At 46.0% G+C, this 24,153-nt stretch overlaps 1 protein-coding gene across 4 annotated transcripts in view; it reads right to left on the reverse strand.

Annotated features, from left to right (window-relative positions):
- PISD (phosphatidylserine decarboxylase) overlaps nucleotides 1–24,153 on the reverse strand; it is a 36,575-nt gene that overhangs the window by 6,781 nt on the left and 5,641 nt on the right. Inside the window, exons 2-3 of one of the 4 annotated variants that reach the window (XM_032595464.1) lie at nucleotides 20,699–20,778; nucleotides 16,762–16,937 (exon numbers count right to left, since the gene is read on the reverse strand). In XM_032595464.1, coding sequence (XP_032451355.1) covers nucleotides 16,762–16,937; nucleotides 20,699–20,778 — 256 coding nt within the window. Of the gene's footprint in view, nucleotides 1–3,938; nucleotides 4,159–16,750; nucleotides 16,938–20,698; nucleotides 20,779–24,153 lie in introns of those variants that run through there. The other 3 variants (XM_030335903.1, XM_030335906.1, XM_030335907.1) reach the window with 3 other exon arrangements.

Consider the following 24,153-nt stretch of genomic DNA (forward strand, 5'->3'; position numbering starts at 1 on the left):
GGAATGAGGGAGCGGGAAGACAAGAGAGACACGGTGGGTGGGGGTCAGACGCTGGAAACCTGACCTGCTCCAGCTCTCTCACCAGCCCCCCACAGCCAGGCGTCAGAGCCTCCCATCCTGGCACAGACCCCGCCAAGGCCTCCTCAGCAGATTAGCACACTCATGACGTGATCTGAGGGAAAACCAACCAGGACTGAAGCCCAAACCAGCCCCTCACTCCGATCTTTGCTGTGGACAGCACTCTGGCCCTGCCTGGTGATCTGGGAGGACACGCCCACAGGCCCTCACAGATAATAGGAAAGGAGAGCAAACATTCCACAGTCCTTGCTGTCTGAGCCCAGGGATAGTCAAGGACCCAACCAGCCTGGCCTCCAATCCCAACTGCGGGCTACAGAGGACAGGCACTTGCCACCATCTTTAGACGCAGAGATGCAGGCCCTGAGAGAAGCTCCCAAGGCAGAAAGCTGACCCAGCAGAGGTCAGCTGGTGGCTGGTGGGCCGCTTCCCAGCTCAGTTGGGTCCTGTGGCTCACTGGGCGCAGCTTAGAGGTTGGGGCTATCGTGAAGATAGGCACTGGTCACACCTGCTTGGGAAGCAGTGGGGGCCTGAGGCTTCGGACACAGGCCCCTGCCCTCCACCCACTCTGTCCCCAAGCTGGGCCACCTGCCTGCTCCAGCGCAGTCCCAGGCCAAATGCTGACCCCCGCACAGCCAACTGACTCACAACAGAACAAGAGGCCCCACTCAGACCCGGCTCCACCCACACAAGGGTGAATGTCTGATGCCCTGGCAAAGGCACCTCAGCCAGAGGTGAAAATGCCAGTCCCTGGCGAGTCAAATCCCTGGGAGTGTAGTGTGCAGTGGGAGCCGGCACAGGTTGAGTAACATCCGAAAGTAAGCATGGATTTCCAGCCCTGACCAAGGAAGTGGCAAGGCCTGGCCACCCTGGACCCAGACCCCTCCAGCAGAGATCATCCCCAGGCCACTCACCTGAGTGGCAGGACAGCTCACTATGGGTGGGCACCTGGTCTCAGCCAGAAGCGGATACGCACAGGAGCCTCCTCTGACCTAAGGGCCAGGCCCTGGGACCCATGGACACCACTGTGTCTATCCCTCACCCATGCTGAGCCTCCTAACTTTCCCATCTGTGACAGGTCACTTCAACTATATCACCCATGTACTGAGCACACACCCCACCCCTCCATGGCCCACCAGGCAATGGGGCCCCACAATGGCCTCCTGTCAGCTCCCCAGGCCCAAAGGGGTGACAGGCAGTCAGGACTAGGCACAGTGCTTGAAGTGCTTGACTTCTAGGACAAGGCTCTTGCCCCCACTCGAGAAAGCTCAGACTGAGTGCACACCTGGGATTTCCGGTGAGGCCAGTGAGGCCTTGTGGAAGAGGATGGGCACCCCAGTCTCAACCTGCCTATTTCCCCCACTATGTTACCAGATGGGGCAGTGACCACTGCAGCATGCTGCCAGAAAGGCACATGCTGGAGCCCACAGACAAACCTAGTTAGACCCGAAACCTCAGGTCCTCAAAAACAGATTCCTGTGTATGCCTCTGCCATTTCATTTACCCCAGGGCCCCCAGTGCAGGGACTTGGCCAGGCCTCATGGCCCACCACAGTAAACTGGGCCTTCACCCTTCCTCCTGCAGTGCAGGGTGCTCAAGGGGGCCCAGTTCAAGTTGCTGCTATCCTAGACTCTAAGAAACTGCCCCCACAGGGCCAGGAGGATGTCCTGAGCCCTCAGTCCTACCTCCACCACCACTCTACCTCCTCTTCTGAAATGGGTCAGGGACCAGACTGTCAAGTTTCTTCCAAATCACCATGCATGGGCCCCAAAAGGTCCCCAGGGAGCAGACATGAATTCACCTGTCCCCAGAAAACAGGCTTGGCACCCTCTGTCTAGCTCAAAGCTGCAGGATGGAGGAAAGGGGCTCCCCTAAGGCTCATTCCTTTCTGCTTCCCAAAGGCAGAGCCACTTCCTAGGCCAACAGTGCTCCTGGCCTCCCCATTATGGTGCCCCACTTGCCCTCCATTCCTGCGATGACCCTTGGAGCCCAAGCCAAAATTTTCTTACTCTCTGGCTCCTTGGAGCCAGGCCCAGATGAGGAACCCAAAAGCAGGACTCCCTGAAGCAAGGGAAGTACAGTTACATTCCCTCTCTCCTCCATCTCAAGGACACTCTGTGGAGAAGAGTTGTGAGCTGTGACCAGTAGGAGTTTAAAGTTATCACAAGGCCTAAGGACCAGCCATACTGAACAGGGGAACTCAGAAGCTAGGCTTTGGTGGGGGAGGGGGACAATCCAGTTACTGCAATCCTGGCTGCCCTACCCTGAGAGCTGGGAGAGGCCTTGCAAGTCACAGGTGCTCTGTGGCTATCAGTTTGGCTATCTGGAAATGGGAAGGGTCACTCCTCCTGCTCACCCCCTCGAGGCTCAGATCATAGTAGCAACACTGGCCCAGAACTCTGCTCTGCTCAGAAACACCATGCCTCACTTTCACCCGAGACCTGGTGTCGTCTCATCCCCTAGACCTGACTCCCAACACCCCACCTCCGTTTCCAAACCCAAACTCTGGGAGCACCGAGGTATGCTCCCACTGGCAAGAGAGCAGGGACAGGGTGGAGTCAGTAGTTCTGAAAGAGCCCAAATCACACGGACACTTGCTATCCCTATGAGAAGATTTGACGGCCCAACAGGACCAGGTAGGGGGTCACCTTTGTCTGGACGTGCTATTCTGGGTATTCACACCCGACCAGTGCTGCCATGTCCCCTCACAACCTGTAATGAAGGCAACAATAACCCCCTCAGTGGAATGGAACGTTCCAACTGAAGTCAGATGGACGAACCCAGGCCAGTTACCAGTTACTACAGGTGTGGGGGCAGGGAGCCATGCTCCTGACTGGTTCCCTTGGACTTTGATGGATTCAGGTTTGAGTCTGGACAAGGTCAGGAAGGCAAGGACGGAGTCAGACTGTCTGTCCCCCGCCCCCCAATAAGCTCTCCCTGAGCACCAAGGGCCTTGCAGCCAGGCACACAACCTGCCAGAGACAACCTAAGAAATTTGTTCTTGCTCCCTGAGCGGAACTCTCACTGGGTGCCAGGGTCACTCCCCCTGAAGCCGCAGCAGAAAGCCTCAGTGTCCCCGTTTCCCCAAATTCTGTGTCCATCTGCTTGACTTTCTGGGCCCGCTTCCACCTTGGAAGGCAGGGCCACTACCCGACACCCCCAGCCCCCCACCCAGCTCACCTGAAGCATGACACAAACAGCTGTGTCCAGGTGGGACCACCAACCCTTCCTCCCTGTGTTCTAGGACTAGAAGCAGACAAAACTTCAAAAACAGAGAACAGGGAAAATGGATTCTCCCCAGGTGAAACGGGTGAGCCATCTTGGGGAAGCCTTGGGCAAGAGAAGAGGAAGGAAAGAGAAGGACCCAGAGATACTTCTTTCAAGCCAGCAGCCAGGGAAGGGTGGTTGGAGGTGGGGACAGTCCTCCCCGCAGCACGGGACTTCTAAGAAATTTAAGAATCCCAGAAAGGAAAAGAACCTTCCTTTGGGGATAGGGCTCTGTGAAGGGCAGCTTGTCACCCCCCTCTCTGCCCCTCAGGTGAGACCCTGGGGACACCTACAGGTCCCACTGAGAACAGGGCAGCTTTCTTCCCTAACTGGTGCCAGTCACTGAGGAAATCTTTCGGAGCAAGAGGGGACTTGGAGCCCCAGCATTTTCCCTTTCCCGGCCGGCTGAGGGCCAGGAGATGCTGCCCGGCCTGGCGGAAGTGAGCTCATCCAGGACAGCCCGTGACCCACCATGTGGGCAGGAGAAGCCCGTGAAGGGATGAAGACTGTGGGGTGGGCTCTCCAGCCGAGGGCCCCGCAGCTCCAAGGGGCGACCGGCACCCAGGGCGGCCCCGCTACGGGCTCCGCTCACTCACCAGCAGGTAGTCCGGTCTCGCTGGATGTCAGGCGCCGACGCCCAAGGAGGCGCCACTCGGAGAGGAAGCCCCGGCAGGCAGGCGGGGGCTTGGCTCTGGCCACTCGGACCACCCAGGGCGGGGATGGAGGGCGGACACCAGAAGCAGTCACGCTCCGCCCTCGGGCCAGACCCAGCCACCGGGCCCAGGGCCCCTTTAAGAGGAGGGGCTGTGGCCAGGGAACCAGCCCCGCCCGGTCACGGGATTTCCCGGCGACACCTCCGGGGCCTGGGGGCCATTCTTCCTCCTCACTCCAAACTGGGCAGTCCCAGGCTTCAACGTGTGGCTGACCTCACCCAGGGCCAGCTTCCTGGGACTGAACAGAAAGCCAGCTACCTTTTCTAGCCCTCGAAAAGGCATCTAAGTCCTTGGCTCTTTCCCACACCCCACCTGGAAGGCACAGGATGCCCCCACCTCCACACCCCCCCCTCCTCCAGGCAGACACACTCCTACCATACAAATCCCCTGCCACACAAAATCTGGGATAGACCCCCAAAGAGACCAGACTCAGTAAAAGCAAAGTTCCCCTCTGGCCCCAGGCTGTGAAGTGATTCATGCAGTGTCCTTCTACCCCAGTAGATGGCAGGGCCCAGCCGGGGGGGGGGGGGGGGGGTCAGCACCTTACACCCCATGCCTGCAAGCACTCGCTCCACATAGGATGAAGAGACATTTTCTAGGTGAGATAGAGTGAACGGGGAACACCAAAAAAACCCCAAAAAACAAACAAATGGTGAAATTCAGCAGTCAGACTGCCTCAGAAGGCTCAGTCTTCATGCTCTAGGCCACTGAACAAGGGTACAACCCTAGCTCCTTCTGATCACTGAAAATTTAATTTTTTTTTTAATATCTATTTATTTTTGAGAGTGAGCAGGCATGAGTCGGGTAGGGTCAGAGAGAGAGGGACAGAGGATCCAAAGGCAGCAAGCCTGATGTGGGGCTCAAACTCACAAACCGTGAGATAGTACCCGAGCTGAAATCACTCAACCGAATAAGCCACCCAGGCACCCTGAGAATTTGATTTCTAAAGCAACATTTGGAACAGGAAGAAAGAGCCTTTAGGCTTTCGGAGAGATGGGCAGCTGAGCCCAGGCAGCCTGGAGCAGGACATGGTGGCATACAAAGCCCCAAACACCTATTCTCATCTGGATCCACTCTGCAAGTGCTCTGTGACAAGCTACAGACCTGGGATGCCACAGTGGGGATAGGGGCAGAAGATGGGCAGGGTCCTTCCTTGTGGACTTCCATAATGCTGGATACTTCCAATACACAGCAGGAATAGGGCAGCAGGGGTGCACTATGCAGAGTTCCAGCCCTCTAGGGCTCAGGTTCCAGCACAGGGGCTGCACCTTGCAGTCTCCCAGCCTAGGCCCACAGCATTCTCTGAGCCTCAGTGAGACTTAAGACCCCTTCTCACCCCAGAGCTCTAAGCAAACACACCATGAAATGGGATAAAAAGTAGTGAAAGCACAGGAAGATAACAGAATCCTGGCAACACTAAATTCCAGAACCAGAAAGATCCTGGAGGACCATTCTGACTTCCCCAAAGCCTCCAGTACTTCCAGACCAGGCCTTGTCCAAGTTACACTTAGGGGAGGAAAACAAAAGCCCAGGTTCTCATTTGCTGAGCAGCCTCTGAAACACCAATGCTCTCCCAGTAAAATGAACAACAGGGACACTCCAGGTCTACCAGGGTTCCTTTGTAATCATTTTAAGCCTCTCAGGAAGACTGGTGTTTAGAAAACTCATAAACCAGCCCACAGGTCTGTCCTGAGATTAGCCTTCTAACCTGACTTCCACCACGTATGTTTCAGTAAGGAAATGCCTTCTAGATTCCAGATAATGGTTAACAAATGATTTCTGGGAAAAACAAAAGTTTATGTTCCCACCCTGAACGAGGTCCCTTCCAGCCACACTGGGTCCTCCTACCTTGTTGGTACTCCCCTGGGTGGGAGTGCCACCTAGCGCCACCGCAAGGCTCTGCAGGCCCCAGGCCTCTTGGCCTCCAGCACCCGTGGACAGGTGTCCCACGTCACTCGTGCCACTGTAGTTCCCTGCCTAGTGAATTTCATGCACTACTGTACAAGGGGATGAAGGTAGCAGTAAGGCAGGGGTGGCAGGTGCTTTCTGCTAATTCTCATTCCCTGGGGGCTGGCAGAAGCCTCCTGAGGAAGACCAGTGATGGCTGGTGTCTCAGGGCTGGTGGCTGGTGCAAGAAGCCACGGGCAAGTTAGCAGCCTCACAAACGTGCCCTCAGGCTATTTCTTCATCTGAAACCTTCTCCCAGCCCTACCCCCTTGCATTTGCCAGCGTTTCTCAGCAATCCCACCAGCAGCTCCTGGAGGAGGGGGCACGGAGCAGGGGTGGTCTGCAGCACAATAAAGGAAACCGTGATTTGTGGCAGAACAGCCTGGCAGAAAGCTCCACACAGGGCCCTAAAGGTTTCTGAGTCAGCCACCCTGGACTCCTTCCAGACCCAGAGCTCAGCTTTATCTTGTTCCTCATCTTCTTCAGGCAGTCCTCAGCTCTTCCACACACCACTCAGCGTTGTCCCTGGGCTGGGGCAAGCAGGGAAGAGGCAAAGCACAGCCTGAGTGACCTGGGGGTGTGGCCGCCACAGTTCCTCCCAGATAGGGGCCCTGAGGCCCCTGAGATGCCCTCTTGACCTTGAATGAGCCCAAGATTCTCTGAGGATAGAGCTGGGCAGTTAGTAAACGACACCTGAGCAGACAAGTGGGATCTACTTCCCTGCCAACTTGACTGTTCACTTTAACATCCACCTTTCCTAACACCTATTAGGTAGGAAGTAAAACAGTACAGGCATACCTCAAAGATATTGCTGGTTTGGTTCCAGCATACTGCAATAAAGCAAATATTGCAATAAAGCAGTATGCCTGGGGGGTTCAATCAGTTAAGCATCCAACTCTTGATTTCAGCTCAGGTCATTATCTCACGGTCCTTGAACTTGAGCCCCACATCATGCTCTGCACAAATAATAGGGAGCCTGCTTGGGGTTCTCTCTCTCTCCCCCTCTCTCTCTCTCTCTGTCCCTACCCGTGCATTCTCTCTCTCTCTAAAGAAATAAACTTTTAAAAAATGCAAGTCAAATGAATTTTTTTGATTTCCCAGTGCCCTTTCCCCGCTCATGCTCTCTCAAAATAAAATTTTTAAAAATCCTTTTTAAAAAAAGCAATGTATGTAATTAAAACACACTTTATTGCTAAAAAATGTTAACCATCATCTGAGCTTTCAGCAAGTCGTAGTCACTAATCACAGATCACCATAACAAACAGAATGAAAACGTTGAAATACTGCGACAATTACCAAAATATGACACAGAGACACAAAGTGAGTAAACACTGTTAGAAAAATGGTGCTGACAGACTCACTAGATGCAAGGTTGTCACCAACCTTCAATTTGTAAAAAATAAAATAAAATAAAAAACAAAAAAATGCAATTACCTTCAAAGCACAATAAAGCAAAAGCACAATAAAATGAAGTGTGCCTGTATTTACTGAATTTCTACACCCTGCCAGCATAGAGCGAGGTATTTACACATACATCATTCTCATTTAACAACCTTATGAGGGAGTTTATAGTAGCCTGTTTACAGATAAGAAGAAGAGAGCTATAGTAATTATATAAAGTTGTAAAAAAAAGTGCAGAACATGTTCAATACTGTCCAGCGTCATAGGCACCACAGCACAGAGGGGTGTGCTGAATGCAGGCAAATGGAGCTCCAGGCGGGTGGGCAGGAAAAAGGACATAGGGTGATATGTGGGCACAGGCTGATCTGTCCTCCCTCATTCCTTTTAATGAATTGGAATGTTGCACCATACATTTTTTAAGTTCTAAACTGAGGCTGGAAATAAAGCGTTGCTAATGCAGGGAGTGAACATGGATGTGGGCCCAGCTGCTCTGGACTGAGGCCTACTGCTACGCCACTGGTCCCTGAACACCTCACACCTTGCCACAGGACCCCATGGCTAGGTCAAAAACGAACAACAAAACCAAGTTGTTATACTCAGATGCGTACTAAAGTTTTTAGAGGTGAAGTTTTGTAATGACTGCAACATACTTTCAAATGATTCAGAGAATAAAAGATATATATACACATGAAGATAAAGCAGGTATAATAAAACATTAACTGTTCAATCAAGAGGTGTGTAACTCTATTCTCTTGACTTTTCTACTCTATTCACAATTTAAGAGTTGGAAGTTTGCTTTAAACCACAGAAAATTCCCTAAATTCTATTACTGGGTGGGGGGAAAAACCCAAGACCAGATTCCACATACAGAGCATCTCCTGCTGATAGGTGAGGCAGAACAAGTCAGGCCTGTTCTCAGCACCCGCTGCTGCTGCTTCACATGGAGGGACTCAGGGCTGAACTTTTTTTTTAATTTTTTTTTCAACGTTTTTTATTTATTTTTGGGACAGAGAGAGACAGAGCATGAACGGGGGAGGGGCAGAGAGAGAGGGAGACACAGAATCGGAAACAGGCTCCAGGCTCTGAGCCATCAGCCCAGAGCCCGATGCGGGGCTCGAACCCACGGACCGCGAGATCGTGACCTGGCTGAAGTCGGACGCTTAACCGACTGCGCCACCCAGGCGCCCCATGGGCTGAACTTTTTATATGCTGTCCACTCAGCCAGATATGTTCAGCACCCGAAGTGCCTGGCTCCAGGCTGGGTGCCTCCAGGCTAGGTGCAGGTGTTCAAGTGAGAGCCCTTTGCACCTGATAAGAAAGGCCAGCTGCCAATCCCCACTTGCTCTGCAGTCATAGGCCCACCTCTGTCTGTGGATCACCTCTGGAGGCTGGCAGGAAGAGAGACAGGAGGACTGCTTCCTCCCCAAAGAGTCCACCATTTCCAGCAGGCCAGCTTTCCTACCAGATGCATCTCTGTTCTCAGGTCCAGCAGTCAAGAAAAAAAGGACACCCTGGAAATGCCAGAGACCAAAGGAGTCTGCCACCAGATGTCATCCTGCATGGAACTCAAATCACCTAGGTGTTCACAGGAAGCCTTGGAGTCACTATGCTGCACAGGTGTGCACTGTACACTTTAGGTTTACAGATGCGACACACTTCGACCCCTCTTGTTAAGAAATGCCTATGAAGGTTTTGGTTCCCTTTTTGACAATGAGGACAAAAGGACAATGAGGACACAAGGACAGCATATCTGGAATCACAACTGCCACACAAACCCAGAACATGTGACAGCTGCAGGCACACCTGGTTGTCTTCTATCCCCTGTGCTATTCATGCAAAGCCAGCTCTCTGCAGAGAGATGCCAGTGTCAAGCACCCTCCTTTCTAAGGCCAAACACCAGGCCTTGAGCAGCCTAACTGAACAGGCAGTTTGACCACAAACCCAGAACTTGTCCATGACATCATGGGTTCCTGAGAAGAAACTCCTGAAAGCAGCTCCTCAACTCTCGGCTCCTGCTCTAAGGCCAAGGGCATCCTCAAAGTAGCACAAAATGTACCAAAAACCTAAACAGAAGACCTACAATTTTTCTTAAAAAAAAAAAAAAAGAGAGAGAGAAAGTCCTAATTTTTCTTAGAAGAGAATCTTCACAATACTGGATTCAGAATGACTTCTTGGATAGGACAACAAAAACATAAGCAATAAAGGTAAAAATAGATAAACGAGACTTAATCAAAATTAAAAATTTTTTGTGTATCAAAACATGTTATCAAGAGAGTGAAAATACAATCCACAGAATAGAGTATTTGCAAATACATGTATCTGGTAAGGGTCTAGTATCCAGAATATATAAAGAACTCCTGCAACCCAACAACAAAAAACAAACGACCCAATGTAAAATGGACAAAGGTCTTGAATAGACATTCCTTCAAAGAAGATATATAGGGGCACCTGGGGGGGCCTCAGTCGGTTAATTATCGGACTTCAGCTCAGGACATGATCTCATGGTCCGGGAATTCAAGCCCCACATCGGGCTCTGTGCTGACAGCTCAGAGCTTGGAGCCTGCTTCAGATTCTCTCTCCCACTCTCTCTGCCCCTCCCCCACTCGTGCTCTGTCTCTATCTCAATAAAATAAAATAAAAACATGCAAAAAAAAATTTTTTTTTTCAACGTTTATTTATTTTTTTGGGGACAGAGAGAGACAAAGCATGAACGGGGGAGGGGCAGAGAGAGAGGGAGACACAGAATCGGAAACAGGCTCCAGGCTCTGAGCCATCAGCCCAGAGCCTGACGCGGGGCTCGAACTCCCGGACCGCGAGATCGTGACCTGGCTGAAGTCGGACGCTTAACCGACTGTGCCACCCAGGCGCCCCTCAAAAAAATTTTTTAATAAAAAATAAAAGAGAGGGGCGCCTGGGCGGTTCAGTCGGTTGAGCGTCCGACTTCAGCTCAGGTCATGATCTCACCGCTCGTGAGTTCAAGCCCCGCGTCAGGCTCTGTGCTGACGGCTCAGAGCCTGGAGCCTACTTCCGATTCTGTGTATGTCTCTCTCTCCGCCCCTACCCTGCTCACACTCTGTATCTCTCTCAAGAATGAATAAACATTAAAAAATTTTTTAAAATAAAAATAAAAAAGCAACAATGAACTGTATACTTAAAAAGGGTATGTTTTATTGCAAGTAAATGACAATACATGAGTAAAAGTGACTTAAAAATGAAATCATCATGGCAGCATTATTTACAATGGCCAAGACATGGAAACAACCTAGTGTCCAATGGATAAACAAGTTGTGGTGTATATGTATGTCTGTGTGTGTGTACATACATACATCATACATACATACATTGGAATCTTTTTCAGCCAGAAAAAAAATGAAGAAATCCTACCACCTGCAACAACATGGATGAACCCTGAAGGCATTATGCTAAATTCATTAAGTGAGCCAGAGAAAGACAAATACTGCATGATCTCACTTATATATAAGTGGAATCTAAAAAAAATGAATAAAAGGGAAAAAAAAAGAAAAACCAAACTCAAGAGGAAAAGGGATCAGACTATAGGGGGTGGAGCAGAGGGAGACAGGGAATTGGAAGAAGGTCAAAAGGTATAAACTTCCAGTTATAAGAGAGATAAGGACTAGGGATGTAATATACAAAATGATGCCTATAGCTAACACTGCTGTACATCACATAGGAAAGTAAAGAGAATTAATCCTAAGAGTTCTCATCACAGGAAAAAATGTTTTCTTTTTTCCTTTTTTCTTTTTTAAAAATGTTTTCTATAGAGATGATGGATGTTAGCTGTTATTCTGGCAATCATTTCACGATATATGTAAATCAAACTATCATGCTTAAACTTACATAAGTGATGTATGTCGATTATTTCTCAATTAAACGGAAAAAAATTAAGTCACCTTTGAGTAGCCAAAATATATGTAAGTAGGGAGAGACATTCTGGAAAGATACAGTAACGTTAAAAACGCTTGCATGCTTGGGGCGCCTGGGTGGCCCAGTCAGTTAAGCGTCTGACTTTGGCTCAGGTCGTGATCTCACAGCTCGTGAGTTCGAGCCCCATGCTCGGTGCTCACAGCTCAGAGCCTGGAGCCTGCTTCCGAATCTGTGTCTCCATTCTCTGCCCCTCCCCCGTGCACTCTCTCGCACTCTATCTCAAAAATAAATTAAAAAAAAAAAAAGCTTGCATGCTTCTGGAGAGTAGGGATGGGATTAGTAGATGGGGCAGAAAATGGAAGATATTTTTATGTAAACCCTTCGGTAGTATTTGAATTTTTATATAATCATGTTTTATTTAAAAAATTTTAAACATTTCGGGGCTCCTGGATGGCTCAATTGGTTAAATGTCCAACTTTGGCTCAGGTCATGATCTCACAGTTTGTGAGTTCAAGCCCCATGTCAGGCTCTGAACTGATGGTGTGGGGCCTGCTTGGGATTCTTTCTCTTTCTCTCTCTCTCCCTCCCCCTCCCTGCCCCTCCCCTACTCATGTACTCTCTCGAAATAAATAAACTTAAAAAAATTTTTAAACTATCTCATTAAAAATTAACTCGGGTGCCTGGGTGGCTCAGTCAGTTGAGCGTCCAATTCTTGATTTCAGCTCAGGTCATAATCTCTCGGTTAGTGAGCTCGAGTCCCACATCGGGCTCTGTGATGGTGGTGCAGAGCCTGCTTGGGATTCTCTATCTCCCTCTCTCTGCCCCCACCCTTAGAATAAATAAACATTTTTTAAAAATTAAAATTAAAATACATATTCCTAAACATCTAAAAGCCCGGAAGGGCTAAGTTCCCCAAAATGTGAACTGTGGTTTCCTGTGCACTGTGGGATGGTGGGTCACTACTGTTTTCATTTTCATATTTTGTAATGTTTTCTGATTTTTTAAAAAATGAACATTTACCTTTACAAGCAGGTAAATGACCAAATTATTTGGTCTCAACAGGCTACTTACTTTGCTGCTAGTTGCAGAATTCCCTTAATCACATAAAACAAACACACAGGTTTCATTTCTACTCAGCCAACTACATGTGCTTCTTTTCCTACCATGAAAAGAATAGGACTCTCAGAGCAGGCAAAGAGGCTAGAAACATTTTCTTAAATGTGAAAAACAGAACACATGAAAATGAAACACACTCAAGACCCACAGCTGAGTTCAAGTCTCCTTAAATCACATCCAACACCCACCTCCCCTCTGCAAGAGCCATGCCCTCTCCCCGCACCCCAGAGTAGAGCTTGCAGTGAGTGAGATGGCACACATTTTGGAGCAATGGTTTCTTCTATACTGTTAGGGAGGAGAAAGGGCAGGGAGATGGACAGGAAGAACTGAAATAAAGGAAAGATATGTATATAAATTCTTCAAGAGTATTATGATGGGGGATGGGTGGCATAATATGAATTCTCACATGTAACTACAGACAACTTTTCAAGTCAGTATACTCAATTCACCTCATAATTTAAACAGGCGGAGCCCTCACAAAATGGAGGTACCTTGAGTACACAGCAAGCCCCAGTGGGCAGGTTAAAGCTTACATCTATCTCTTGCTATCACTGTCTAAATTCTGTACTAACAGCACCTTTTATTGGCAACATGGTATTGTTTTAAAGAGTGTGGGATTGGGCATCGAAAGATCTCTGTTCTGGAACCCACTCTGCTATCAAATGGTCTTTCTTTTTGTAAAATGGCTCTAACACCGGCCTTTGCCACCTCAGTGAGCTGTTATAAATAAATGGATTCAGAAAAAATGTGAGGTGCTGGGGTACGTGGGTGTCTCAGTCAGTTGAGTGTCTGACTCTTGACATCAGCTGAGGTCGTGACTTCATGGTCATGGCATGGATCCCCACATTGGGCTCCATGCTTATTGTAGAGCCTGCTTGAGATTCCCTCTCTCCTCCTCTTTCTGCCCCTCCCCTGCTCATGCATGCACACACGCACACGGTGCGCTCTCTCACTCTCAAAATAAATAAACTTTAAAAACAGAAAGAAAGAAAAACTGTGAGGTGCTATTCAACCTAAAGCATTACAAACATGCTCTTAAGAGTTTTGATACAGGGGGGTACCTGGCTGGCTCTGCCAGTAGAGCTTGTGATTCTTTTTTTTTTTTTTTTTTTTTTTTTGATTTATTTTTTGAGAGAGAGCACAAGCAAGGGAGGGGCAGAGAGAGAGGGGAACAGAGGATCCAAGGCCAGCTTCAAGCTGACAGGCTGACAGCAGCAAGCCCGATGGAGGGCTCGAACCCACAACTGCAAGATCATGACCTGAGCCAAAGTCAGACACTCAACCGAGTCACCCTAGCACCCCTAGAGCATGTGACTCTGGATCTTGGGGTCATGAGTTCAAGCCCCATGTTGGGCACAGAACTTACTTAAAAAATAAAAAATTACCAAATTACAAAAGTTTTGGGGTATTTGGATGGCTCAGTCGGTTGAGCGTCCAACCCCTGATCTTGGCTCAGGTCATGATCTCACAGGTTCATGAGTTTGAGCCCCTCACAGGGCTCTACACTGTCAGTGTGGAGCCTGTTTGGGATTTCTCTCTCTCTGCCCCTTCCCTGCTCATGCACGCATTATCTTTCTTGTTCTCTCTCTCAGAAAAATAAACAAACATTTTAATTTTTTTTTACTTTTTTTTTTTTAACGTTTATTTATTGTTGAGAGAGACAGAGTGTGAGTTGGGGAGGGGCAAAGAGAGAGGAAGACACAGAATCTGAAGCAGGCTCCAGGCTCTGAGCTGTCAGCACAGAGCCCAATGCGGGGCTTGAACTGACAAACTGTGAGATCGTGACCTGAGCTGAAGTCAGACGCTTAACCGACTGAGCCACCCAGGAGCCCCAAAACAAACATTTTTAAAATATTTTAAAGTTTTGATAGAGAGGGATGCCCAGATATTTCTTCAACACAAGAGAAACTTACAGGATGGGAAAGGGGAACAAAAGCTTCCTGCTGGCACACTGACCAACAGGAGCTAGCAGGACTGCTTCATGTGTGGGGAAGGCTACATTGCCCCTAGACCCATGTCTATCTCCTGGAAATCCAGAAAATGCTATTGGTAAAACAAAATCACCCAGTCACCTCAACTGTGCCACTGACCCCAGGAGCTCATCTCAGCCTAACTACCAGCCTGTCTTCTCTTAAGCTCTGGAGATGCCTGACTTGACCCAAGGATATGAAGAGATTATATTCCAGCAAAATCACCCACAGAAATTTTCATTTGCCACTTAAAAACAGAGCCCTGAAGGGAACCTTACAGCTCATCTGCCCATGGTTCCTACATTATCATCAGAATCCTCAAAGGGGCTTTTTAAAAACAAAGATCTTGAGTCTTGCTCAAACTTTCTAAATCTCCAGGGATAAGAACAAAGAATTCATAGTTTTAAAGCTCCCCAACAATTCTGATGATTGACCAGATTGGGGTACTCTCATTTTTCATGAGATGACAGGGATTAGGTGGGGCAGGGGTAGGACTAGGATCCAGCCCATGACTCCTAGTCAGCACTCTCCCTTCTCACGACCTGCTGCCTCTCCGGAAATCCTACAATATCTGGTCAGAGTCCAGAGTCCAGACCATTTCCCTTTCATAAAGTGAAATGCTGGAGTCCTGCTGTAAATCCAGCAGTCCTATGGCCATTTTACTCAGTCAAAAGAATCTAACAGTATCTAACTTAAACCCAGCTCTGAACCAATAGGGGCTTCAGACCTTGTGCAGCACTGAGCCACTCTGATCCAGTATTCTGTTACTGTCCAGGCCCTAGAACTTATAAGCCAATCAACCCTGTCCTCTTTACAAACGGTCATCTTTCAGACATTGACTCACATATGGCAGTAGTTACAATTATACAAATGGTGAATGCTAAAAAATATGACTGACATTAGTCTTTTATGATTTTAGAAGTCACAGATTTCTTCCAAATGTAGATTCTCTTGGAAGACCTTTGAAATGGGTCTCGAGCTCATCGCAGGGTGACTCAGCCTGACAAATGCTTGGGGTCAGAGAGAAACCATCTTGAGTGGGGTCATTGATCCCAGTCTTACAAGTATCAGCCTAAACAAGAAGGTACGTTTACAGAGGAAACCATCAATGTCATGGGAAATAGAGTACAGCAAAATTTCAAAGTGTGACTCACATACTACACAATTACCCTTCACCAAAAGGACTTTGTATATACTACCAGAAAACAGAAAGCCTTTTTTTTTTCTTGGTCTGAGATAGGCTATTATGAAGCCCAAGGTGTATGAATAGGCCAGAAAAAGGACACACGGGCAAGCAGGTATCTCCTTGGGTAACAGCCACATCTGGATCTGTATGACCAGCTGAATAAGTCACAGTTTTATAGGACTGGTGGAAATCAGGTGAAATCTTTACACTAGATTCTACTGGAGGAAGAGGGTCAAAACCAAAATTCAAAACAGGATTTTAGGAGGAAGCCTATAATGTAGCATGTAATGCCAATGCCAACAAATATTCCTAGATAAACTATGCTAGACCTGGAAGAAATCTCGAGTTGGGTTCCAATCCAACCTATTTTATAGTTGTTTATGACATTGTCACACAGAGAACCAAATGGCAAGTGACACGTTCACGTTCACACAGCTACTGAGGAACATGGCTGGAACTCGCCTTTAAGACCCACATGCCTTGGTCAGTGGATTCAGCAGAGCTGGATTACTGATAGGGAACGGCTCATGAGGAAACCCAAGAGCACCATCTAAATACCATAAAGTCTCTACTCTCACCCCCCCACCCCCGCTTTTACCCACTGGTTCTACTAATATTTCAGATTTTTTATTTGCTAAATTATGGCTGAGAAGACATTTTTAAGCTTGCATCTTAATACTCAGTTCCAAATTTACTGACTGTCTACTCTAAGTTACCAATCATTCTGGGCCACTGGAGCACAGATGAATAAGACAGTTCTATCGTACATCATTCATGGTTCAACAACATTGAAGCCTGCCCCTACTGAAAGGTCCTATTGTCAGGGAAGCATTTTGAGCAATAAAAATAAAGGAAATTTTATTATTTCAGTCTGGTTCCTGGTGAGAACTTATCCACATCCCAAAAGTCCAACTGTTTCAGCTTATCCTCAGAGAAGGGCATGAACTCTGAGGATTTCAACAGCAGGTAATGAATTTCTCCTCAGAGCTGTTAGGGAGATTAGGAGTAAGTGTGGACACAGAAGGAAAGCCCAACATGACACCAAAGGTATAATGTCTGTGTCTGGCCAAAAACCCACTGGAGACATGAGCTCCAAAAAAGAACATTGCACTTTTTCAAACATTTCAACTTTGGGGCAATTTAAAAAGTGTCAGATAGTTGTGTTAAATGAGAATTCACAGTGACTGCACCTTAGTCCTACCTCCCAGGGACCAGCAAGTTTGGGTGGAATCTCCAAGCCCAGCTTCTCCAGCTCTCGCTCCCTGTACTTCTCATACTGCCGGTAACCTGCATACCCGCTGCCTGTCACCAACAGAATGGGCAGGGGGCGCAGCAGGAACAAGGTTCGAGCCGGGGCAGTGTGGACTCTTCTGGCATCTGTTAACAAAAAAATAGAAAATTCTGAGACTGGGAGAAGGGACAGGGATGAGTCATGCAAACAGCACCAAAAGGAGAACCAGGAAAAGTCACGCATCTTAGAAGCCTTCAGTAGGGGTGCCTGGGTGGCTCAGTCAGTTAAGCATCTGACTTTGGCTCAGGTCATGACCTCACAGTTTGTGGGTTCGAGCCCCACATTGGACTCTGTGCTGACAGCTCAGAGCCTGGAGCCTGCTTCCAATTCTGTGTCTCCCTCTCTCTCTGTCCCTCCCCCATTCGTATTCTGTCTCTCTCTCTCTCTCTCAAAAATAAATAAAAACATTAAAAAAAAAAAAAAAAGAAGCCTTCAGTAAAGGTTACAGGACCCTAAAGGGGTATGATAAGCAGGTGCAACCTTGAGTCACTAGTAAGACCCTTCTGTCTCCAAATCTTACCAATAAGTAAGGGACAAGCATCTTTCCTGTGAAACTACAATGCACCTCAACTGCCACCATAGCCAGAGAATTTAACATGAAAACACTGAATCACAAAAGAGATCAAGAAACAAAACTAATCAAAGTTGCCTGGCAAGACACCACCAGGTCCACAACTGGGAGTCAGGTATCACTTCTCATCCAGCACTCTCTGACCTTACTTTTACAATCCAGGCCCAATTCTGACTGGACACTAGTATACTACAATGCAAACTCTCATAAATTCTTACAATTTGATAATAAAAAAGACAACCCAATTAAAAAATGTACAAAGGATTTGAATAAACATTTCTCCAAAGAAGATATACATATGACCAATAAGCACATGAAAAGATGCTAAACATCTATTATGGGTTGAACTGTGTCCCCCCAAAATTCGTATGCTGAGTCCTAATTCCCAGTACCCCAGAATGTGACTTTACTTGGATACAGGGTCTCTAGAGAGGTAAACAAGATGAAATAAGGTCATCATGGTGGGCCATAATCCAATATGACTGGTGTCCTTATAAAAAGGTAAAATCTGGAGACAGACACGCTTATAGGGAGAATGCTATGTGAAGATGAAGGCAGAGACCAGGATGATGCTTCTACAAGCCAAAGACCACCGGCAAACCATTAGAAGCTAGACATGAGGCATGGAACAGATTCTCTCTCATGACCATCAGAAGGAAGCAATCCTGTGACACCTTGATCTCAAACCTCTAGTCTCAGAACTTGAGTAAGTTTTCTACTGTGTAAACCACTCAGTTTGTGGTACTTTGTTACAACAGCTGTAACAAACCAATACAACATCATTAGTGATCAGGGAAATGCAAATCAAAACCAAACTGAGCTACAACTTCACACCCACTAGGATGGTTATAATCAAAGACAATTCAGGGGCACCTGGGTGGCTTAGTCGGTTAAGTGCCTGACCCCTGATTTTGGCTCAGGTCATGATGTCAGGGTTGTGAGATCAAGCCCAGTGCGGAGGCTGCTTGGGATGCTCTCTCTTCCTCTCCCTCTGCCCCTCTCGTGCGCACTCTCTCTCAAAAAAAATTTTTTAGTTTAAAAAAAAAAAAAAAAAGACAACTCAGTATTGGCAAGGATGTGGAGAAACTTGAACCCCCGTACACTGCTGGTGGGATTTTATAAAGTGGGGCAGCCACTTTGAAAAAGAGTTTGTCAGTTCCTCAAAATGTTAAACATAAAATTACCATATGACCCAGCAATTCTGTTCTTAGGGATATTCCTGAGAGAAAAGAAAGATATATCTACACAAAAATTTGTGCAAGAGGGGCGCCTGGGTGGCGCAGTCGGTTAAGCGTCCGACTTCAGCCAGGTCACGATCTCGCGGTCCGGGAGTTCGAGCCCCGCGTCAGGCTCTGGGCTGATGGCTCAGAGCCTGGAGCCTGTTTCCGATTCTGTGTCTCCCTCTCTCTCTGCCCCTCCCCCGTTCATGCTCTGTCTCTCTCTGTCCCAAAAATAAATAAACGTTGAAAAAAAAATTAAAAAAAAAAAAAATTTGTGCAAGAATGTCCAACACCAGCCAAAAAACAGAAACAATCCAAATGGCCTTCAATTGGTAAATGAATAAACAAAATGAGGTATATCCATATAATAGAATATTATTTGATAATAAAAAAGGCATGAAGTATTGACACATGATATAACATGAACCTTGAAAATAATACATGAAAGAAGCCAGCCACAAAAGGCTGCATACTGTAGAATTTCTTTCACATGAATCGTCCAGTATAGGAAACATACTACAGAGACATAAAGTAGATTAGTGGCTGCAAGGGACTGCAGGTTTGGGGCGGGGTGGGGGCGTGTTGAGGCACAGTGAGGAGGGAATGAAAATGTTCTAAAGTTAAATAGTGGAGGGGCACCTCTGCCCTTCTCCCGCTTCTGCGCTCGCACTCTCTCTCTCTCTCTCAAAATAAATAAACTTAAAAAAAACTTTTTTCTTAAATAAATAGGAGCGCCTGAGTGACTTAGTTGGTTGAGTGGCTGACTTCAGCTCAGGTCATGACCTCATGGTCTGTGAGTTCAAGCCCCACATCAGGCTCTGTGCTGACAGCTCGGGGCATGGAGCCTGCTTGGATTCTATGTCTTTCTCTTTATCCCTTTCCTGCTCACACTCTGTCTCTCTTTCTCAAAAATAAACAAACATTTTAAATAAATAAATAAATAAATAAATGCTTTGCTCTCGCTCTCATCAACCATCTCATTTTATCCCCAAGATATTCTCACTGGACAGTTCAAAATGGCTTCTGATATGATAGAATAAAAAGGATACCTAGGTGGTGCCTGGGTGGCTCAGCTGGTTAAACACCCAACTCTCAATTTTGGCTCAGGTCATAATCTCACAGTTTGTGAGATGGAGCCCCACATCAGGCTCTGCACTAACAGCACAGAGCCTGCTTAGGATTCTCTCTCTCTTTCTCTCTCTCATTCTCTCTCTCTCTCTCTCCCTCCCTCTCTCTCTCTGCTCCTCCCCTGCTCACACATTCTCTCTCTCTCAAAATAAGTAAACTTAAAAAAATGGTATCTAAATAGTAAAGACAAGACACATTCTTGTACAAGTTCAAATGGCTGCTTACAATATCAAAAAGTTCACAATCCACAGTTTTGATGAGGGTGTGGGAAACTGACACATTCACGAGCACCTCCTACTCAAACACATATAAATGGAACAATCCTCTTTGAAGAGCAATTTGGCCTAAATACCAACTTGCAAAACACATAAATCTTCTGATTCAGCAAGTCTAACTACAAATTTATCCTGAAGCTGCACAAAGATATATTACCACAGAAATATATAGTAGAGAGGTCCTTGGGTGGCTCAGTCAGTTGAGCGTCTGATTTCAGCTCAGGTCACGATCTCACAGTTTGTGGGCTCGAGCCCCACATCCAGCTTATTGCTGTTAGTGCAAAGCCCACTTCAGATCCTCTGTCCCCACTCTCTGACCCTCCCCTGCTCGTGCTCTCTCTTAATAATAAACATTAAGGAGAAAAGGATAAGTATATAGTAGAAAAAGCCTAGAAACAATTTAAATGTCTAACACCAAATGGTACAGTCATTCAATGGAATACTATGCAGCCAGTAAAAATGATCAGGTCACAATCACTAGTGCTTCAGTAATAACTATATGCCTGGTACTCTAAGCACTCCACAGATATAAGGTCATTTAGTTTTAATTTAATTCTAATAATTTCCCTATGAAATAGGACCTGTTTATCCCAGTATACTGATAAGCAAACTGAAGCACAGAGAGGCCAGCACTACCTATAATTGCTACTTACTTGTATAAAAGGCTCTGACGGGCAGCTTCCTTAAGGACTGTAGGAAATGGCTCAGAACAGTGTTCTCATGGTGGAGGAGGCTATAAGCAAACAGAAATGAACTGTTAAACATTTACCTTAAAATTTTTTAAAAATTAGTGGAGCAACTGGCAAAACTTGAATACAATCTATAGATTCACTAACAATCTTATATGAATGTTAATTTCCTGGTTTTGACCACCGCTGTGGTTGTGTGAGAAAAATGTTCTTGTAGGAAAAAGGCTGAAATGGTTCAAAGTAAAGGAATATCAAATCTGTAATTTTCTCTCAAGTGTTTTGGAAAAATATATATATACACACACACATACACCTGAAGAGGGGGCAGGGAGGGAGAATAGTAAAGCAAATACAGTCGACATCTGGGGAATCTGGGTAAAGAGTATTTGGGAATTCTATTTTAACTTCTGAAACTATTTCACAATAAAGTTATTTTCTTAATTAAGCATAATATCATAACAGGCAGTAAAGCCAGCACTCTTCCACAAAGCCGTATGTTTCTGTACCACAAAAGAACTCTACACAGCCTTGTAAACATCTAACCCCCAGGGGAGGCCAGGTGGCTCAGTCGGTTGGGCGTCCGACTTCGGCTCAGGTCATGATCTCATGGTCCGTGAGTTCGAGCCCTACATCGGGCTCTGTGCTGTCAGTTCAGAGCCTGCTTCGGATTCTGTGTCTCCCTCTCTCTCTGCCCCTCCCCCACTCATGCTCTCTCTCTCTCTCTCTCTCTCTCTGTCAAAAATAAATAAACATTTAAAAAAATTTTTGTTTTTAAAACATCTAACCCCTACGCATTAAAGAATCTAACACATTTAAAATTTTAAAAATCTGTCCTGGAAAAAAAATGACACAAACCATGTGTAACTATTCTAATCTACTTCAAGTCTAGAAAGCTCAATTAATTTAGAATTTCTGGATTATCTTTTGTGGCTACTTTGCTACTTTGTCAAGCTATGCTGACAGATTGAACACGTTTCAGGCCTCCTGAGAAAAAAAATTACCAAGGATAGCTTTCCACTCTAAGAAAACATTATTTCTTTTTTTTTTTAATGTTTACTTATTATTGAGAGACATAGAGAGACAGAGTGAGCAGGGGAGGGGCAGAGGGAGACACAGAATCTGAAGCAGGTTCCAGGCTCTGAGCTGTCAGCACAGAGCCCAACACGGGTCTCGAACTCCCAAACCGCGAGATCATGACCTAGCTGAAGTCGGACGCTTAACCGACTGAGCCACCCAGGTGCCCCTAAGAAAACATTATTTTTGACTCAGTTTGTTTCTCTTTCACCTTCACCCAAGGAAACTGGACATTTTCCCAGTGGCAATAAATGACTGCCAGCAAGGAAAGCATTTGTGAATTTTCATTTCCCCTAATCAAAGAGCACACATCTCATTGTCAATTCAGATAGCACTTCGGTTTCCCCAAATTTTGACCTGAAATCTGAAGTAAAGAAATTAGTAAAAAAATAGTAAAATAAAGAAAATAGTCCTTGTCAGTAAGCACTTCTTTTTCTGCTGAGGCCTTTTATGTGAGATGTAATAATTTATTACAAATGTCTACATTGCTACTTTTATGGAAAATAAAACTACATTTATGACCTTCATACAATAATATACATTTTCATGGATATTTAGTAGTTATGTCTTATATAGATAGCCTGCAAACATGATCATATTTAGGCACCTTTTTTTTTCTTTTACTTGAAATTGACTTAAAAACACCGTCACAGCATGGTGCTAATATGTGGGAGAATCTGATTCTCCCACAGGCAAGTCAGGTTCATATAGAGAAAAAGTATGGAATCATGATAATCATCACCACTAAGGCCAGAGAGATGTACAGCTATTAACACAAAGGGTATGTTTCAGTATATGAATGTTCTTTCAGCAGTGAACAATGCTCGTCTCTAAGACTGGAAACTCCCACTACAAAAGCTAAAAGCCTCAAACCCTGCTTTCCAAACAGAATTAGAACAAGAAGTGTAAAAACTGACTAAAGGTACATTGTTGTTTTCTGTACACTGCTGTATTGTGTTCCAGAATGAATGCTGAACCCCCCAACTAAAAGAATGTTTGCAGACTGCTGAATAAGGCTTTTCTTCCCTTGGCTGGGGAGGTACAAATGGGAGATAATGGTCTATCCACTGTAACCAGACACACAGCACTCAGGTGGTTTGTCTTGCATATGGGCCTTCACCTCAGCACGCCTGCCCAAGAACACAGAGCTCAGTTCTCTCATACACCTCTGTAACCCCAGCTCCTGGAAAAAAATGCCTGGCAAATACCCCATTACACTAGTTAGTCTTTTATAACTGGATCATTCATATCCTGAGATAAATGCTGTATGTTCTCCAATCTTACATAAACACTGTCTACCATGGGCCCTTCTCTAGCTTCCACCCCACTTTTCTTCTCTCCTTCATAACAAGCTCTTAAAAAGAGCTACGTGCACTGTCAACTGTAAAAATCCTAGAACACAGGCAGTAACTTCTCTGACATTGGCTGTAGCAACTTGGTTCTAGATAGGACCCCTGAGGCAAGGGAAACAAAAGCAAAAACAAACTATTGGGACTACATCAAAATAAAAAGCTGCACAGCAAAGGAAACAAAACTAAAAGGCAACCTATGGAATGGAAGAAGATGATATATCCAATAAAGTTTAGTATCCAAAAAATATTAAAGAACTTAAAAACTCAACACCCAAAAAAACCAATAATCCAAATAAAAATGGGCAGAAGACAGGAGCAAACGTTTCTCCAAAGAAGATATACAGATGGCTAACAGTCACGTGAAATGGCACTCATCATCACTCATCATCAGGCAAATCAAAACTACAAAGCAATATCGCCTCACACCTGTCAGAATGGCTAAAATCAAAAACACAAGAAACAACAGGTGTTGGCAAGGCTGTGAAGAAAATGAAACTGTCTTGTACTGCTGGTGGGAATGCAAACTGGTACAGCAACTGTAGAAAACAGTATGGAGGTTCCTCAAAAAGTTAAAAATAGAACTTACAATCCAGGAATTACACTACTGGGTATTTACCCAAAAGAATACAAAAACACTAATTCAAAGGGATACATGCAGCCCTATGTTTATAGTAACATTATTTACAATAGCCAAGATATGGAAGCAGACCAAATGTCCATTGACTGATGAATGGTTAAAGAATATATGGTATACATATACAATGGAATAGTATTTGGCCCTCAGAGGAATGAAATCTTCCCATTTACAATGACACAAACGGAGCGAGAGAGTATAATGCTAAGCGAAATAAGTCAGAGGAAGACAAATAACAAATGATTTCACTTATATATGGAATTTAAGAAACAAAACATTAAGAGAACTGGTTGTTACCAGAGGGAGGTGTGTAGGGGACAGATTAAACGGGTGATGGGGATTAAGGAGTGCACTTGTCA

The sequence above is a fragment of the Lynx canadensis genome, chromosome D3 (genome assembly GCF_007474595.2).
Source record: "Lynx canadensis isolate LIC74 chromosome D3, mLynCan4.pri.v2, whole genome shotgun sequence".
Classification (NCBI taxonomy): domain Eukaryota; kingdom Metazoa; phylum Chordata; class Mammalia; order Carnivora; family Felidae; genus Lynx; species Lynx canadensis.